We start from the raw sequence: 20108 nt of genomic DNA, 5'->3' as shown, positions 1-20108 counted from the left end.
ATAAGCCTGACAGTAGATGTGCAGGGTACGAATGAGATGGGCAGAGTCCTAGCTACGGCGAGGTTGTATGAGTTCAGGCCCCTCTGCGGTGGAGGTAACAGCCCTACGTCTCAGTGCTCTCGGAGCTCTTTGTCGAGTGTAATATGGAATACAATGATTTGCTAACCCCTCTACCAGTGGAGGAGGGCGGCTTATATGGAGTGCGCTGCCCTCCGCAACGGTTCCGGTACAGGGGTGGAGTAACGGGGGTTGAATGCGTACGTTACAGGTAACGCATGGCCTAAATGCTAATAAATGCACCCGGAAACGTACGGTAGTTTCCCTCCACAGAGGTTACGATGTACCGAGTGTAGCCAGTCGGTTAGCCTGGAATCCTCCGAATGCTAATCTCCGACTGGATGATTCAGGACCTGTTACCGACTGAATGATGGGGACTCCTTAATTTAGTCGGGGCAGACTTAGGGCCCTGTCCTTTGTGTGGGGTAGTCCTTGGGTAGGACCTGTATGGCAGACCTATGACCCTACCCTAGGACTATGACCCCATCATTAGTCCCCGAATGGATTGGGGTTGAAACGACGAAGCGGTGCTTGAAGTTTGGATCCGACTGGTATGGATTCGGCTTGGGCGTTGCTTGCCTCTATCCATTTTATCTTTTCTGACCAACGATCCAAGTGGAAGTGCTTGCAAAGCAGACTGTCGGGAGCCGAGTGTTTCTGCGGCATCTTTTGACGCGACCGGTCAACTCACAATGGCGGATTTTCCGTGATCTCAAATTTCGGGTTTCGCGCGCTCAGCAGGGACGACGTCAGCGCACTCGAGTAGCGCCTGACGCCTCGATTCTCGCGCCTTCAACTCCTCCACTGATATCGACGCGGCCGGTCGGGCGGATAAGGTTTCGGGGCCACCCGCCAGTGACCCAGTCGGAACCCTTTTAAATCTGGGCGGCGAGGCTTCTTCGTTACGCTCGCCGAATCTTTCGCTCTCGCCTGCTCCGTATTGCTCGCCACCTCCAGTGCTCCTACACTCCTTCCTTCTCCTTCCTCTCGAGGGTTCGCCGTCGCCTCCATGACCAAGGGTCAGACCAGCAAGATGGAGGCGAGGAAGAAGAAGGGCAAGGCGGCGGCGCCTGCTCAGCGGCGGCAGCGGCCGCTGCCGGTGGGGTGGATCCAAGGAGACTTCCTCCCCTCCGCGGTGATGGAGGGAGATCTGCTGAAGCTGGTGGAGCACGGAGTGCTCGTGCATAAGTCCTGGAGACTGCCGGCGGAGGATGAGGTCGAGCCAGCCTCTCAGGAGGGGGAGCGCGTCCTGCTCCTCAGCCATGTCCACCGAGGTTTTTCTTTGCCCCCGCATCCTTTCTTCAAGGGCATCATGAATCACTTCGGGGCCCAACTTCACCATTTTCCTCCGAATGCCATCGCCCATCTTTCTGCCTTTATAGTTTTGTGCGAATGTTTCACCAGTTGCCCTCCCCATTGGGGTTTGTTCAAACACATCTTCTCCGCCCGATCCCAAACTATCAAACGACTTAGCCAGTCGGATGATAAGACGCACCTCCTCCAGCTCTGCGGGGGTTTAGGATTCCAGAAGAAGAGTCGGAGTAGCTATCCTGCTCTCCAATTAAGTGAGTCGGTTAGGAATTGGCAGTCGACGTGGTTCTACTGCCAGGATATCGCATGTCCGAATGCGTCGACTGGGCTGCCTCCTTTTAGTCTAGACCGGCCCGCCCCGCCTAAGCAGCTCGCGCTCTCGAAGGCGGAGAAGAACGACGTCCAGCCCTTGGTTGAGGCACTCGTGGACGTCGTCAGGAGGGGGGTCACCGGTATAGACCTGCTGGAAGTCTTCCTTGGTCGGCGGATCCAGCCTCTGCAGGCTCGCGACCATGCCATGTGGCATTACACGGGGCCCGAGGATTCTACTCGGACCAATGTTGTGGGCGTGACTGAGGAGAGGGTGACCTCGTGGGTGCTCCAGATCACGGGCCCCTACGAGAATCCCAAAGGATCACGGCGAGTGAAGCCCTTCTGCGCGGATAATCCTCCGCCGAATCAGGTGAGAGACTCTTGTCGAGTGCTCCTAACTGTCTTAATCTTGTCGTTTGCTTGAATCTCTGTGTGATGTTTGATGTCGCTGACTGAATTTTATGCAGGAATGGACCAACTAGTTTTCTCCCGTCTCGAACGGGAACTCGGCCGAGGAGGAGGAGGGCAGCCAAGAGGGTAGCGTGGAGAGCGCTGAATATGTCTCCGACAGTGGGGAGTCGGAGGAAGAGTCCAGCAAGGAAGAGGAAGAAGACGAGGAGCAGGACTCGCCACCTCCACAACTGGAGCATCGGACCAAGCGCCGACACGAGCCCGCTGTCCCCTCAGCTCCCCCCGCGTCTTCGAGTGCTCCGCCTACTGCTCCAGCGGTCCCGAGTGTTCGAAGCGCTAAGAGGACCAGGGATGCCGTCGCTGAACCTGCGGGCCAATCTTCTAAGGCGCCCAAGCCGAGTGAGCCTAAACCTCGGAAGGCTGTGCCGCGAATGAGGGTCGCTGTCCCCGTCACCTCCACGTAAGTGTACTCAGCTTTCAGTTTTTGCTGATATCCGAGTGAACTTATGTTTCTTGGCCGAATGAATCTCACTCGACAGGGTCGCTACTTCTGCCACCTCTCCGGCGCGTCAGGAAGACGACCCCATGGACACGGACAACGTCGTCTCGTCTCAGCCAGGTGCGTTGTAGGAACGTCGAGTGTTTTATACCATCGCGTCCCAGCCAGGTGCTTCTTTCTTTTTCTGAGACCTCGTGTCATTCGGCCTGTCAGGGGCGATCTGCCTGGATGAGGGCAACCGGGGGAGAGCCGACCCAGCTGTGGAGCCTGTTCTTGAGGCTGCTCCTCCCGCTGCCGCTCTCGCCACTGACGTGCTGCCGACAGAGGCGCCGCCACCGACTGAACCAGTGCTGGTGGAGGAGGAGCCGACTGGGGCGGACCTTGGGATGCCTCAGGAACCTCCGATGATTCCAGGTTCGCTGAATGCTGAATTCAGCATCCAGCGTCTTCCGGAGGAGCAGGTGGGAGCAGCCAAGGGGGCTATGGTGTAGGCAGAGCTGATGGCTGGAGAAGCCAAGAGGGCCTATGACTCCATTGCGGCCTTGTACCAGCGGAGCTTGGAGCTGCGCGATGATATCCGAGTAAGTGGTCTAGTAAGTATTTACTTTTCCCCTGTAACCCACTGGGTGTTATTGAATATCAGTTGTTGTTTGCCATGGGTTCACTCTGAGTGAACCCAGTGGGTGTAGTCCCCGAGACTTCTGTCGAGTGCTTGCACCGACAGTTGTCTTTATACACTTTGCCTTGAGTTTGGTTGTGTCTGTAGATAGGATTACCGAGTGCGAGTACTTATCGCAGTCGGGGTGTACTTACGGTAAGAGTCCCCGAGAGTAAGTTGTACTCAGGTCGGGTAGTATTGGCCTCGGAGGCGTAGGTGATAACATGCATTTCAATAGGGCAGGCCTGCTTGAGGTGCATGCCAGTGGGGTCACTCTTAGTGAACCCACTAGGTGTAGTCCCCGAGACCACTGTCGACTGCTTGCGTCGGCAGGGGTCTGAAGAACTTAGACTGTTAACTGTTGAACTTTTTGATTGTCCCTTGTTTCTTGTTGCCAGAAAACTTGTGAAATGGGGACGGCCTATGAGACTCTCAAGGCGGAGAGGAATCAGTTCGCTCGTGAACTTGATGCGGCCATGCTTGCAATGGCCGGCATGAAGGATGCTCTCGCGGAACGGGAGAGGTCACTGGAGCAGGCGCGTGAAGTGAACAAGGTGTTGACTGAGGAAGTGGAAAAGATGGGGAAACAGAGGACTGCGCTGATGAGTCAGATGGATGTGCTGAACAAACGATGCAGGGCGCAAGAGAAATATGTCAGCGACTGGGCTCGGCAGATGATGACGCGTCTGGCTGGTAAGTCCCGCTTTTTCCGAGTGGTTTGTGCTATGCGCGTAACACTCGGAGCTTATTGTCTGTTTGTCATATTGTCGCAGATTTTTGCTTTGACGCCGAAGCTGAAGCGGCTGACGTGGAGCGTTCGATTCTTAAGAACGTTCCACTCGGCGACGACGCCAATCGGGATCTACTCCGTGCGCGGATCCCCGTGGGCAAAGTTGGTCCTTTCATCGGTCGACTGAGAGAAGTCGTCGGCCGAATAGACAAGGAGCTTTGGCCAGAAGATGAGTCGCGGCAGGAGATGGAGAACCTGATGACCCGACTGGAGGAGATTCCCAACAGAGTGCAGTCGTGGAAGAAATCTGCAGCTCGTTGTGGTGCAGATGTTGCTCTGTCCTTGGTCCGAGTCCATTGCAAGGAGGTGCGTGAGGAAAAACTGAAGACGCTGAAGGTCGCCAACATGAAGAAGCTTCGATTCGAAGACTTCATGGAGACGTTCCTTGAGAGTGCTACCCGCATCGCCGACGGAATCGACTTGGACACTTTCGTGGAGCCCTCCAGTCCTGGCGCCGGCCCAGCTGACGCGTAAGAAACTTTATCCTCGGTATGCCGAGTGTTTATCTGTAAGGTACTTTGGCCACTTCTGTTGGCCGTCACACTTTTAAATCGGTGCGGGTAAGCTTGATTCGCACCGAGTTAGGTATCTTTGCGAGACTTTTGGAATCCGAATTTTGCTCTTCTGTTGCAATGTTGATTCGAGTTTTTGTTTGGCGTTTCTTGGTTGAAGCCAAAGGCAAACAGTCGATGCTGGATCGCTGCTAAGTCTCCGAGTGTGACGTGGAGTGCACACTCGGAGAAGGTTAATACTTAGGTGATGTTGAAGCGCAGCTAAGCTCCCGAGTGTGACGTTAAGTGCACAGTCGGAGAAAGTTAGTACTTAGGCGATGTTGGATCGCAGCTAAGCCCCCGAGTGTGACGTTAAGTGCACACTCGGAGAAAGTTAATACTTAGGCGATGCTGGATCGCAGCTAAGCCCCCGAGTGTGAGGTTAAGTGCACACTCAAAGAAAGTTAATACTTAGGCGATGCTGGATCGCAGCTAAGCCCCCGAGTGTGACGTTAAGTGCATACTCGGAGAAAATTAATACTTAGGCGATGTTGGATCGCAGCTAAGCCTCCGAGTGTGACGTTAAGTGCACACTCGGAGAAAATTAATACTTAGGCGAGCTGGATCGCAGCTAAGCCCCCGAGTGTGACGTCAAGTGCACACTCGAAGAAAGTTAATACTTAGGCGATGCTGGATCGCAGCTAAGCCCTCGAGTGTGACGTTAAGTGCATACTCGGAGAAAATTAATACTTAGGCGATGCTGGATCACAGCTAAGCCCCCGAGTGTGACGTTAAGTGCACACTCGGAGAAAATTAATACTTACGCGATGCTGGATCGCAGCTAAGTCCCCGAGTGTGACGTTAAGTGCACACTCGAAGAAAGTTAATACTTAGGCGATGTTGGATCGCAGCTAAGCCCTCGAGTGTGACGTTAAGTGCACACTCGAAGAAAGTTAATACTTAGGCGATGCTGGATCGCAGCTAAGCCCCGAGTGTGACGTTAAGTGCACACTCGGAGAAAATTAATACTTAGGCGATGCTGGATCGCAGCTAAGCCCCCGAGTGTGACGTTAAGTGCACACTCGGAGAAAATTAATACTTAGGCGATGTTGGATCGCAGCTAAGCCCCCGAGTGTGACGTTAAGTGCACACTCGGACAAAGTTAATACTTAGGCGATAATGGATCGCAGCTAAGCCTCCGAGTGTGACGTTAAGTGCACACTCGGAGAAAGTTAATACTTAGGCGATGCTGGATCGCAGCTAAGCCCCTGAGTGTGACGTTAAGTGCACACTCGGAGAAAGTTAATACTTAGGCGATGCTGGATCGCAGCTAAGCCTCCGAGTGTGACGTTAAGTGCACACTCGGAGAAAGTTAATACTTAGGCGATGTTGGATCGCAGCTAAGCCCCCGAGTGTGACGTTAAGTGCACACTCGGAGAAAGTTAATACTTAGGCGATGCTGGATCGCAGCTAAGCCTCCGAGTGTGACGTTAAGTGCACACTCGGAGAAAGTTAATACTTAGGCGATGTTGGATCGCAGCTAAGCCCCCGACTGTGACGTTAAGTGCACACTCGGAGAAAGTTAATACTTAGGCGATGCTGGATCGCAGCTAAGCCCCCGAGTGTGACGTTAAGTGCACACTCGGAGAAAATTAATACTTAGGCGATGCTGGATCATAGCTAAGCTCCCGAGTGTGAAGTTAAGTGCACACTCGGAGAAAATTAACACTTAGGCGATGTTGGATCGCAGCAAAGCCCCCGAGTGTGACGTTAAGTGCAGACTCGGAGAAAGTTAATACTTAGGCGATGCTGGATCGCAGCTAAGCCCCCGAGTGTGACGTTAAGTGCACACTCGGAGAAAGTTAATACTTAGGCGATGCTGATCGCAGCTAAGTTTCTTTTTTTTTAGACCGGAGTCTGCAACCGCAGAAGAACTTTGAACCTGCGAAAAACTCAATCTGCTTTATATTATTTCACCAATACTTGTTCTTTACATCGCTTCAGTCGACGGTCACGTGTAGAAGCGCTTCAGGAGGTCTCCGTTCCATGCGCGCGGCTCGTCTGTCTCCCTCTGAATGTTGTAGAGTCTGTATGCTCCGTTGTTCAGCACCTTGGAGATGATGAAGGGTCCTTCCCAGGCCGGAGCCAACTTGTGAGGTCTTTGTTGATCCACTCGGAGCACCAGGTCGCCTGCTTGGAACGTCCGACTTCTGACGTGGCGTGCATGAAAACGCCGCAGATTTTGTTGATAAATGGTCGAGCGAGTTAATGCCATCTTGCGCTCCTCTTCCAGAAGATCCACTCCGTCTTGCCTTGCTTGTTCTGCTTCGGCTTCGGAGAAGAGTTCGACTCGTGGCGCATTGTGAAGCAAGTCACTCGGAAGGACTGCTTCTACTCCATAAACGAGGAAGAATGGTGATCGCCCTGTAGATCTGTTCGGGGTTGTGCGAAGTCCCCAAAGCACTGAAGGTAGCTCGGTAACCCAAGCGCCAGCGGCATGTCCTATCTCTCGTAGGAGTCGGGGCTTCAATCCTTGCAAAATAAGCCCGTTTGCCCGCTCTGCTTGTCCATTGGACTGAGGATGTGCTACGGAAGCAAAATCCACTCAGATGCCTTGGCTTGTACAGAAACCTTTGAATCTGTCCGAGTCAAAGTTTGTCCCGTTGTCCGTAATTATGCTGTGAGGTACACCGAATCTGAAGATGATGTCCCTGACAAACTTGACGGCTGTCGAAGCGTCGAGCTTCTTGATGGGCTTCGCTTCGATCCATTTCGTGAACTTGTCGACTGCCACCAATAGATGTGTGTATCCACCTTGGCATGTCTTGAACGGACCGACTGTATCTAATCCCCACACTGCAAACGGCCACACCAGAGGGATCGTCTTCAATGCAGACGTTGGCTTGTGGAACTTGTTGGAGTACAACTGGCAGCCCTCACATCGATCAACCATATCCTTAGCCATCTCGTTAGCCTGCAGCCAAAAGAAACCAGCCCTGAATGCCTTGGCTATGATTGCTCTCGAAGAAGCGTGATGACCGCAGGTTCCCGAGTGAATATCCTCCAGAATCAGCTGCCCCTCCTCTGGGGAGATGCATCGTTGAAGAACGCCCGAGATACTTTCCTTGTACAATTGGCCTTCAATGACAGTGAATGACTTCGACCTGCGGACTATCTGCCTGGCTTGGACTTCGTCTTCTGGAAGTTCTTGCCTCAAGATATATGCCATGATCGGCACAGTCCAATCGGGAATGACAGCCAGAATCTCCATGACCAGATCAACCACAGCAGGTACATCGACTTCAGTCGGATCTGTTGTGCTCTTGGGTTGTACCGGTTCCTCTGTGAAAGGATCTTCTTTGACCGAGGGAAGGTGGAGGTGCTCGAGGCAGACGTCACTCGGGACTGGTCTCCGAGTGGATCCGAGTTTTGCTAACTCATTAGCTGCTTGGTTTTTCAGTCTTGGAACATGGTGGAGCTCCAGACCTTCAAACTTCTTCTCCAGCTTCCTCACTGCATTGCAGTATGTGTTCATGGTGGGGTTCCTGACGTCCCACTCTTTCATCACTTGATTGACCACCAAATCCGAATCGTCGTAGACCATCAAGCGACGGACGCCGAGTGAGATGGCCATGCGCAATCCGTAGAGGAGAGCTTCATATTCTGCCTCGTTGTTGGAGGAATCGAAGTGTATCTGCAGCACGTACTTGAGCTTGTCGCCCTTTGGTGATATGATCACAACACCAGCGCCGGAGCCATTCAACATCTTAGACCCATCGAAGAACATTGTCCAATGAGCCGAGTAGATGTGGGTTGGTTGCTGTTGTTCTACCCATTCTGCTATAAAGTCAGCCAGGGCTTGAGACTTAATAGCTTTCTTGGCCTCGAACTTGATGTCACAGTACAACATCTCCATTGCCCACTTCGCCACTCGGCCTGATGCGTCTCGATTGTGGAGAATTTCCGACAACGGAGCATCAGAAACGACAGATACCGAGTGGTCTTGGAAATAATGAGCCACCTTCTTCGCAGTCATATAAATCCCATAGATAAGTTTTTGATAATGGGGATACCTCTGCTTGGAAGGAGCCAGGACTTCGGAGACGTAGTACACTGGCCGCTGAACTTTGTATGCTTTGCCTTCTTCTTCTCGCTCGACTGTAAGAACAGTACTGACAACTTGATTTGTAGCCGCGATATATAGAAGAAGGGGCTCTTTACTGAGCGGGGCAGTAAGAACCGGCTGGGTGGAAAGTAGGACTTTGAGGTCGTCGAATGCGACTTGGGCTTCGTCTGTCCACTCGAAGGTATCTGATTTCTTCATGAGTCGGTACAGAGGAAGTGCTTTTTCACCGAGTCGACTGATGAACCTGCTCAAAGCCGCTAGGCAACCTGTGAGCCGTTGAACATCGTGTATTCTGATTGGCCTCTCCATTCGAACGATGGTCCCGATCTTTTCGGGGTTGACGTCGATCCCTCGTTCGGAAACGAAGAAACAGAGTAACTTTCCGCTAGGAACACCGAATGAACATTTGGCTGGGTTGAGCTTGATATCGTACCTACAAAGGTTGGCGAATGTTTCTGCCAAGTCAGTCAGCAGGTCGGAACCTTTGCGTGACTTGACTACGATATCATCCATATATGCCTCCACATTGCGACCGATCTGGTCGAGGAGACATTTTTGGATCATGCGCATAAAGGTAGCTCCTGCATTCTTCAGACCGAAAGGCATAGTGATGTAGCAGAAGCACCCGAATGGGGTAATGAAGGCTGTCTTTAACTCATCGGGACCATACAGACGGATCTGATGATAGCCCGAGTAGGCATCGAGAAATGACAGACGCTCGCAACCCGCAGTCGAATCGATAATTTGATCTATGCGGGGGAGCGGAAAATGGTCTTTCGGGCAGACCTTATTGAGATGCTTGAAGTCGATGCACATTCGGAGCGACTTGTCCTTCTTGGGCACCATGACAACATTGGCGAGCAACTCGGAGTGGTGAACCTCGCGAATGAAGTTGGCTGCCAGCAGCTTGGCCACCTCTTCCCCGATTGCCTTCCTCTCGTGCGCGGCAGACCGGCGGAGGCGTTCTCGGACAGGCCGAGCCGTGGAATCCACGTGCAGTCGGTGCTCAGCCAACTCCCTGGGTACACCTGGCATGTCAGAGGGTTTCCATGCAAAGATGTCCCAGTTCTCACGGAGGAATTGGGTGAGCTCGGCTTCCTATTTAGGATCGAGGGTGGTGGAGATGTTCATCGGGGCAGCAGTGGCGTCCGTCGGGTGGATGCTGACCTTCTTCATTTCTCCCACCGACTAAAATGTAGACTCTGAAGCCGGCTTTTTCGAGCGCATCAGGTCGGCGGGGTCGACTGTTTTCTTGTACTCGTCCAGCTCGAGGACGGCCATCTGCTGGTCGACGATTCTTGATCCCTGTTGCAGACACTCTTCAGCCCGTTGCTGATTGCCTGTGATGGTGATCACGCCCTTCGGGCCTGGCATCTTCAGCTTCAGGTATACGTAACATGGACGGGCCATGAAGTGCGCATACGCTGGGCGACCCAGAATTGCGTGATAAGCGCTTTGGAAGTCAACCACTTCGAACGTCAGCTTCTCCTTGCGGAAGTTCTTGTCGGAGCCGAAAACGATGTTCAACGCGATCTGGCCGAGTGATTTGGCCTTCCATCTAGGAACGACTCTGTGGAACTGCATGCTGCTCTCGCTGAGTCTGGACATCGGGACGCCCATCCCCTTGAGGGTGTCGGCGTACATGATGTTCAAGCCGCTGCCGCCATCCATGAGGACTTTGCGCAGTCGGACTCCTTCTACCACCGGGTCGACGACCAGGGCCTGTCTTCCCGTGGTGGGTACATGTGCCGGGTGATCCGACTGGTCGAAGGTGATCGCAGTCTGGGACCATTTCAGGAACTTGGGACTAGTTGGAGTGGCCATGTTCACCTCTCTGTTCACCAGCTTCAGTCGGCTCTTGCTCTCGACGTCGGCAAAGATCATCAGGGTTGCATGGACTTCTGGGAACGGATCCTCCTTATCCTCCTCATCCTGTTCATGGTCCTTCTCACTCGGTTGCCCTTCGCTGAACCCCTGGATCAGGAGGCGACACTGTCGAGTGGTATGCTTCGCATATATGGGGTTGCCTTCTTCGTCCATCTTCGTGTGAACCGGACAGGGCTGGTCCAAGATGGGATTATTGAACTGCTTCTTCTTGGGGGTAAACTGTGCCTTCCCTTTGCCCTTGAACTTGGCATTGGTCACGGCTGCAGCTTCTGCTTGCGGTGTGGGTGGAGCTTTCTGTTTCTGCTTCCGAGTGTTACCTCCGTCAACATCGTCGACTGTCTTGTGCTTGCCGCTCTGGATGCGGTCCTCTTCTTCGCCATTTGCATAGCGAGCCGCTATCTCCATCATCTTGCTCATGGAGATGTCGCATGCTCGACCGAACTTCAGGTACAGATCCCTGTACCGCACGCCTGCCTTGAAAGCGCAGACTGCTTGATGCTCGGTGACATTCTCCACCGTGTGATAGAGAGTTGTCCAGCGCTGGATGAAGTCACGCAGGGGCTCATTCTGCTTCTGGACGCAGTGCTGGAGTTCCACAAGGCCAGCAGGGCGCTTGCACGTCCCTTCGAAGGTCCTAATGAACACTCGGGCCAGATCTGCCCAACTGTAGATGCTTGAGGGGGCCAATTGGTTCAGCCACGCTCGTGACGAGCCGTCGAGCATCAGAGGGAGGTGTTTCATGGCAACATGGTCGTCCCCTCCTCCGATCTGGACTGCCACTCGGTAGTCATCCAGCCACGTTTCTGGCTTGGACTCTCCTGTGAACTTGCTAATTCCCGTCGCCAATCGGAAGTTGGGAGGGATGTCAGCCGAACGGATGGCTCGACTGAAACACTCGGGGCCAGACACGGTGGCCCTGCTTCCACTCGGATGGTCGATATCGCGACCATCGCGGTGGGCTCGACCTCTGTCGACTCTTCGCTGGGCGATACGTCCTCTTGCGTCGGGTCTTGGGTCGTAAGTGTCGTCGACTGAACACCGATCATCATGATGTCGGGACCCATAGGGCCCACCCCGTGGAGGGGTGCGTGAGCGGCGACGGTCTTCGTGAATCACGGAACAACTGCCTCCTCTGTGGCGCTAATGGGAACCAGGGCTGTGAACCGACCGATGCGTATTCGCGTGGACGGAACTGTTATAGATCCGGTTGTGCGACTGGGAGACTGCCGAATTCTGCTACTGCACTGTGTGCAACAGGGCTCGGATCTGCTCGATCCCTCTACCAGCCTCTGAATTAGTCGGCTGGAGGGAATCGGCTATCTTGGCAGCTGCAGCCAAGTTGAGGAGGGGTGTGCGGAACAGCTCCACGTTGCTCCGCCGAGTGTGCCGACTAGCAGAACGGCGAGGTGGACGACATGCGCCGGACGCTTCGCCAATCTCGTGCTCGTTCCGGCCAGCCTTACGGGGATCTTCATGGGAGTTGGCCATGTGTACTTCTGCTGCGGGCCCGTGACCCGCATACTCGGAAGGAAACTCAGTTGGAACCAAGTCCGAGTGCTGGGTCGACGGGGCAACCACAACAGACTCAAGAACTGCCACTTGCGAAGATGCGTTCTGGCGCGCCTGGGCGTGTTGCACCCAACGCTGGAGCCGCGGACGGCGGGACCGCTTGCTGCGGCGCGTGGCAGCGGTGCAGGTCGACACCGGAGTCGACTGTTGAAGAAGAAGGACGCCGCGAGCGCCGGCACGGAAGTGCGTAGCCCCGCGACGGGGAAGCGCCTCGACGTCAAGGGGCGCATCCCGAAGCCACGCCGAATCCTCGACGGTGAAGGAGAGAGCCCCGAAGAAGATCTGGTGACCCATGCTCGAATCTCCACCGGACGACATGACGAAAACAAGTAGTCGCAAACTCGCCGGAAGTCGCTTAGACGCCTGCCCCACGGTGGGCGCCAACTGTCGTGGGGTATAAGCCTGACAGTAGATGTGTAGGGTACGAATGAGATGGGCAGAGTCCTAGCTACGGCGAGGTTGTATGAGTTCAGGCCCCTCTGCGGTGGAGGTAACAGCCCTACGTCTCAGTGCTCTCGGAGCTCTTTGTCGAGTGTAATATGGAATACAATGATTTGCTAACCCCTCTACCAGTGGAGGAGGGCAACTTATATGGAGTGCGCTGCCCTCCGCAACGGTTCCGGTATAGGGGTGGAGTAACGGGGGTTGAATGCGTACGTTACAGGTGACGTATGCCCTAAATGCTAATAAATGCACCCGGAAACGTACGGCAGTTTCCCTCCAGAGAGGTTACTATGTACCGAGTGTAGCCAGTCGGTTAGCCTGGAATCCTCCGAATGCTAATCTCCGACTGGATGATTCAGGACCTATTACCGACTGAATGATGGGGACTCCTTAATTCAGTCGGGGCAGACTTAGGGCCCTGTCCTTTGTGTGGGGTAGTCCTTGGGTAGGACCTGTATGGCAGGCCTATGACCCTACCCTAGGACTATGACCCCATCAAGGACAGTTTCACTTGGGGGCCTGAGCAAATGAATGCTTTTAATACATTAAAACACAAGATGACCCAAGCTCCAGTGTTAGCCCTACCAGATTTTTCTCAGCCCTTCATATTGGAAACAAATACCTGTGCTTATGGGATTGGTGCTGTCCTAATGCAGGAAGGTAGGCCCCTTTCCTATTTCAGCAAAACCATTGGACCAAAGGCTGCTGCTATGTCAACTTATGATAAGGAGGCAGTAGCAATAATTGAAGCTCTTAAACAATGGAAACACTATTTTGCTGCTTCTGCCTGGTGATAAGAACTGATCAGCAGAGCTTGAGATACATCCAAGATCAAAAGCTCACAGAAGGAATCCAGCACAAACTACTGATCAAGTTGTTGGGTTACACCTTTAGGATTGAATACAAGCAAGGGAAGAACAACAAGGTTGATGATGCCTTATCTAGAGTTAAATACAGATTGCAAGCACTTATTGCAAGTCAAGCTCAACCAGTATGGTTAACTGAAGTGGTTAATAGTTATGTGAATGACCAAAGATGCAAGGATCTTCTGTCACAACTGGCAATTTCAGACAATGTTGTCCCTTACTATACTCTCAAACAGGGGTTGTTAAGGTACAAAAACAGAATTGTCATTGGATTAAACCCTGACCTCAGAACTAAACTAGTGTCTGCCTTACACAACTCTGAACTGGGTGGCCACTCTGGGCACAAAGCAACATATCACAGAATGAAGCTCCTTGTCCACTGGCCTGGCATGAAAAATTTCGGCAGCACTTCGGTAGGAAAAGGGGACAAAAAATTCGATAAGATGGAAGAAATAGGCAATAAACATAAGAAACAACTAAATAGAGCAAGGAAACACCACGATCTTGATAGGATAACATGATTGACCCAAAGAGCAACATCACAATACCGCCGGAACAATAGAATAGGAACTAGCTCATACGGAAGAAGAGAATGAAGAGAGAATGACAACTACTACCTCAAATGAACTAGGCAAGCATCCTTGCAAGAAGAATTGAACGAAGTTGTTGGAAAAGCAACAACGAAAAGAACAAGATAGTAGTGGGCTTATGAAAATCATTTCAACAAATATGAGGTGACAACCAACCACTAAAAGAAACAAGGATTGATTGGGAGAAACAATATATGAACAATTTCTTACACCAAGAGGATACATTGAGAACTTGGATTAATGACAAGCACCATGAGAGCAACAATCCATAGGAAAAGCTTTAGGTGAAACTAAGCCAAGATAGCTCAATGAAGAAATCATGGGTTGAAAATATCTCATGATCATAGAATTGGTGGGTTTAATTGTCTCATTCTTGAAAGGAAATCTCTTCGAGGCTCCTACACTAACAAGAAGGCTATAAAACCACCTCAAAGGATAAAGGAAGAACAATGCACTGAAATGCAAGGGAAAGAATGCTTGAGGTACTCCAACAGGAATCTTGAAGAACACTTGATAATGGATTAAAACCTTGATGCACCACCAAGAAGGACCTCCGTATACAAATGAACGATGCAAAGATATGAAGGTAGAAAAGAATAAGATTATGACCTTGCAATAATTTAGATGAAGCTTCACAAAGAGATACTGATAGACTTGGAACTCCGGAAAAGAAACATAAGCACTTGAGAAAAGAATTGAAACCATGAGCCATTCCGGAAGAAGAATTGAAATCTCTTGGAAGAAGGAATAACAAGAATAAGAATTATGTTATGCTAATCCTTCACCAAGTTAAATTGATGACAAGCAACGGATTTAGCATATGACTTATTCTTCTTGAAAGAATCTTGAAGAGACAGAGAGATAAATAAAGCACAAAATAGAAGAAATGTTGCAAGAAACACCGGTAAGAATTCACAATTGAATGGGAACACCACGAATTAATGGAGAAACATGAGAATGAAGAGCTCATGAGCCACCTGAGAGAAAACTTGAACAAGGCACCGGATAATCGAGAGACGAACGAAGAGACAATAATGGAGAAGAATTGAGGATGAAAGCTGAAAGCTGAGAACGAAGAATCTTCTAAAATGATGGCCTTCGGAGGACGAGAAATAAAAACAACTCAGAGAAGCACCGGATAGCAAGAAATAGATTACTCCTGATTGGAACAAATAAGATGACAACACCAAGCTGAAATGATGAATCTCCTAGCTAATGAACCAAGATTCGAGAGAAACACTCCTTCGAATTTGCAAGCTGAGAAAGATGACAAGAACAACACCAAGAATAATGAGACACTCCGGAATAAAGAAGAATGGAATGTTGAGCCAAATATGAGAAATAATTCAAGTTGATCTTGAAGAAGGAATATGACTGATGAAAATCATACTTACGTCATAGTTGAAAAGAATTAATGATCTCCGGGAAAAGATTAAAATAGCCAGGAAAGATCCTCGGAAGGAACCTGTGGGTTATGGGCACACTCAAAGAAACCACCGTTGAAAAGATTGAAAGAAAGATTGAATGCACCGGTACAAATGAAACTAGATGAGGTTAGCTCCCCGAAATAAATGAAAGAATTGAAAACGAGAAACTACTGAAATATCTTTAACACTCCGGATAGAGAGAGAGGAATTAAAAAAACAAGATAGGCTGAAAGAATTTCCAACGTCGGAAAGAATTACAAGGATGAATGGATAAGATGACAAGGACAACTAAATTGAATTCACCGGAAAAATAACAAGACTGACTAAGGATGAACACGAAGCTCCTGAGAATCTTCACAATGAAACACCGGGTACAAAAGGAAGAAGAGATAGCGAAAGCATCACTGAATAAGAAGGCACTTGGATGAAATCCAAACACTAAAGAAAAGGGCGGGAGGGTGGGAAAAAACAAAGACGACTTGGGCTAAATGAGATGAACTCCGGAATAAAATGAGAGAATGATCTTGCAAAAATTAGAGAGGATAGACTACACTTGAAGAGAAGCACACCCGTTGAATGGAATTGATACGATGACTCCGGTTGAAAAGGAAATGACATGACAAATGAACGAACAAAAGAATTTGCATTCTCACATAAAAATATGAGAACACCTCTTAGGAAAGATCTGAAATCACCACTTGACATCGAAGCAACTCAAAATACCACATTCCAACAAAACAAAGGGTGAGGCTTATGAAACAAGCCAGAACAAACTCATGAGAAAGATTTTGTCCGATATTTTCGTGGACAGGATCGCACGGGCTCAATTTTACAGTAGCCATCAAGTGCAAGGTAGTGCACCCGACATACGAAGCGTCCCCGAGTCGTAGCAAGCTACAAGGACTCTTTAAGACACAACGTGTACCGTTGTAAGTCGACCGTGAACAAATGAATCCACTAGATGTCGAACCCCAACCTAACATCATGTATTTGTTGGAAGATTGTCCTATAAGCAACTACTAGAATTCCCACCTATGAATTCCCGAAATATCTGGTCATGCAATCTGGTACACGGATACAAGGAGTAATATCACACAACTCCTATACTAACCCGTCACCTCCCTCAACACACAACCAGAATCTCGGACCTTCATCTACAACAGACCCTCGTGATCACAACGATACAAAGTATGGCAGTACTCCCGAACAATCTGCACCAGTACTGGGGACATCGGGGTTATCTCGCCACTACTAGTATTGAAGCAATTACGAACATCCTTCGTTCTTAGATACTCAGAAATCTGAATGATAACGATGTGCTCAAGAATCCCCTGGAGCTCAACTCCCCGGAAGAAAATCAAGTCAGACAGGAGGCACCAAGACAGAACTCCGTCACATCGGCATCATATAGATTCCAAAAATATCCGCGTGATCCTAAAAAAAATTTGAGTGGGAAGAGGAGTAGAGTAAATTATTACGTCAAGATTCCTCACCAGAGCATGGAAGAGGAGAAAAAAGAATCCTACTCTCCGATATATAACTAGACTCAAAGTATTTTTACTAGACTCGACTCGGCCAAGTTCGATCAATCAAGGGGGCTCCTAGGTCGGTACTGGTCTGATACCAACTTGTCACGCCCAAGATTCGACCCTATCCTCAATTTGGCACGAGGGCCTCGTCAGTGATAGAAGCACATCTCGTCGTGTCGCAAGAATGGATATCGTTACAAGTACATGTACTGAAAAGAAGAGATATATATAAGGAATTGGCTTACACTCGCCACATGCTACATCAGAGTCACATCAGTACATTACACAATCATCAAGAGTAAGAGCAGGGTCCGACTACGGATGAAAACAAACGAGAAAAATAAGAACAACGTCCATCCTTGCTATCTCAGGCTACCGGCCTGGAACCCATCCTAGATCGATGAAGAAGAAGAAGAAGAAGCAACTCCAAATGAACAATCAACGCGCTCGCGTCAAGGAACCTTTACCTGTACCTGCAACTGGTGTTGTAGTAATCTGTGAGCCACAGGGGACTCAGCAATTTCATTTCCAAAGGTATCAAGACTAGCAAAGCTTAATGGGTGAGGTATGGTTAAGTGGTGAGGTTGCAGCAGCGGCTAAGCATATATGAGGTGGCTAAACTTACGAGTACAAGAAATAGAGGGGGGAAGATCTACGCATAGCGGACGTGACTACTAATGATCAAATGAATGACCCTGAACACCTACCTACGTCAGACATAACCCCACCATGTCCTCGATCAGAGAAAGATCTCACGAAAGAGATAGTCACGGTTACGCACACAGTTGGCAAGTTTTAATTAAGTTACCTTCAAGTTATCTAGAACCAGTGTTAAACAAAGTTTCCACGTTGCCACATAATTGCGGGCACGGCTTTCCGAAAGATTTGACCCTGCAGGGGTGCTCCAACTATTCCATCACAAATTACCACAAGCCGCATAGAAATCCTCAATCACGAAGCTCGCGATCTCGTCGGATTCCCTAGTGGAAAACCTCAACTTTGAGATTACCCAAAGCATCACCGGAATCCCGATGCAGAAGATATCTCGTCAAAGGTAAAACTAATCTAGCAAGGCCGCCCGACGTGTCGACGATCCCGATAGGAGTCGCGTACCTCGTTCTCAGGACACGACGGATGAGCTAGACGTCGGGATCGCTAAACCTCTGGGTGACCAGAGGGGTGCCGGACATCGCTCAGGTGGGACCAACACTCATGAGGAGCACTGGCCCGGGGGTTGATTAAATTATCCTCGGGGTCCGGAAAGTCCCTATGCAATTTTATTAGGTGTTTAGGCAAATGTAGTACCAAAGTTGGGCGTTGCCAGACCAGCTTTAATCTAAGACGAATTATCAAGGGGGTCCCCATAACAACCCCGATCGTGTTAGGAGCGCTCAATTATGGAACATAACACCGGTAGCCGGAAACTAAGGGGGCAAAGGTGGAACAAAACACCAGGCTAGAAAGGTCGAGCCTTCCACCTTTTACCAAGTATATAGGTGCATTAAATTAGATAGCAATTGAATGGTGATATAACAAGGAACCCATGCTTTCGCATGGAAGCATCTGCACCTGCAACTAGCAACGCTAACACAGGGTTAAGCAAGCGGTAACATAGCCAATCAGTGGTTTGCTAGGTTGAACAGTTGAAGGTTATCATGGCATTGTTGAGAGGCTCGTGTATGACAAGTGGTAGGTAACGAGACGTAAACGGTAGAAACGGTAAAACTAGCATGGCAATGATAGTAATGGTATCTGGGGAAATGATCATCTTGCGTGAGATCCCGCTTGGAAGAAGAACGACTCCATGGAGTCGGCGAACCAACGTAGTCGAACGGGTCCTCACATTCTGACACGCTTGCGGAACTCTATCGAGACGGAACAAACCGGAAACAAACATCAACATAGATATTCACCACACGATGCACAACATGACGCACGACCTAATATGATGCAAGAACAGATCAAAATGCAAGGGATAGCATGGCAATTCACCTCACGCAAACTCTACACATTAAGTGAAGCTCGATATGCAACGAGTTGCATATTGACGAAACTCCACATTAGTTATTTAGTTCTATCCCGATTAGGTACTCGGCAGTATTAAAAGGTTGTTAACATGGCAAGGGGGTGAAGCACAAATTAATCTACCTAGCTAGGCATTTTAAATGAGGCCGGAAACGACATATAGCATCTCCGAAATGACCCCACGTGTTAAATTCTAATTCTGTCCAGATTTGTCCTAATCACATTTTAAGTTTGTTAAACAGAAAAACAAAGTGGTTCACGTGATGCTACGCGACGTGCTGGTCCATTTACATATATGGCACAACTCCAACGGAGCTACGGACAAATAGTTACGTCCTAAACCGTTTTCAACACGTCGAGACGCAAACCGATGCAAACAGCACACTAAACAGATCTAATTATGCATGAGAGTTGGTTTTTGTGAAACTACAGAAAATTCTAAGCAACTTACATGTTAAAAACATTTTAATCCGATGCACGGTTTAACAGTTACGGACGTTCTAAAACATACTACAACTAAAAAACACAAGGTGAAAATAATATGGGCAGCTCCGATTTGATCCCATGACCTCATGGATATAAAGGCGTGCCGCTAACCAGCTAGGCTGGCTACTTACAAGCGAAATAACTAGGCTTCTACACTAAATGAAACGGCAGCATCAGCTCATCCTCGAAGGAGAAATTGCAGAAAAAGAAAGTGCAGCTGTGGGGTTTCGAACCCAAGACCTCCTTGTTGGAGACCAAGGAGCTAACCAGCTAGGCTACGAAGTAACTATGCAAAATCAGGGTTGTTGCCTTAGAAGAACCATATCGTGTATAGAGTCTGACGAAACTGAAAAATGAAACAGCTCTGTACCTGCAACTGGGACGAAGCATGAGCGGGATTGGCTTGGGGATGGGGTTCTACGACGCGGGAATGATGGGGATCAATAGATCCGGGACTGGGGGTTCCATTCCCGGCAACGAGGGCTCGATCCGACGCACGAGCACATGGAGAGGTCCAACTCCTGCGTGCTAGCGATGTTGTTCCTGAACCAACGAGAGAGGAATTCAGAGAGAGAGACTCGAGGGGAGAGGGAAGTAGAGGAGCAGGGAAGTAGAGGAGCAGGGAAGGGC

General features: G+C 50.0%; 1 protein-coding gene across 5 annotated transcripts in view; it reads right to left on the bottom strand.

Moving 5' to 3' along the window:
- Positions 1-20108, bottom strand: part of LOC123443577 (basic salivary proline-rich protein 2-like) — a 36974-nt gene that overhangs the window by 16105 nt on the left and 761 nt on the right. For 2 of the 5 annotated variants that reach the window (XR_006630733.1, XR_006630735.1), the window contains exon 4: positions 19849-20021. Coding sequence is in view for 1 of the 5 variants with exons in the window: in XM_045120003.1 (XP_044975938.1) it covers positions 19919-20021 (103 nt within the window). In the remaining 4 variants the exon portion in view is untranslated. Of the gene's footprint in view, positions 1-17406; positions 17447-18793; positions 18833-19438; positions 20022-20108 lie in introns of those variants that run through there. The other 3 variants (XR_006630731.1, XR_006630732.1, XM_045120003.1) reach the window with 3 other exon arrangements.

Source organism: Hordeum vulgare, chromosome 3H (genome assembly GCF_904849725.1).
Source record: "Hordeum vulgare subsp. vulgare chromosome 3H, MorexV3_pseudomolecules_assembly, whole genome shotgun sequence".
NCBI lineage: Eukaryota > Viridiplantae > Streptophyta > Magnoliopsida > Poales > Poaceae > Hordeum > Hordeum vulgare.
Note: the sequence above shows the minus strand (reverse complement) of the source record. Positions and strands in the feature narration are given on the sequence as shown.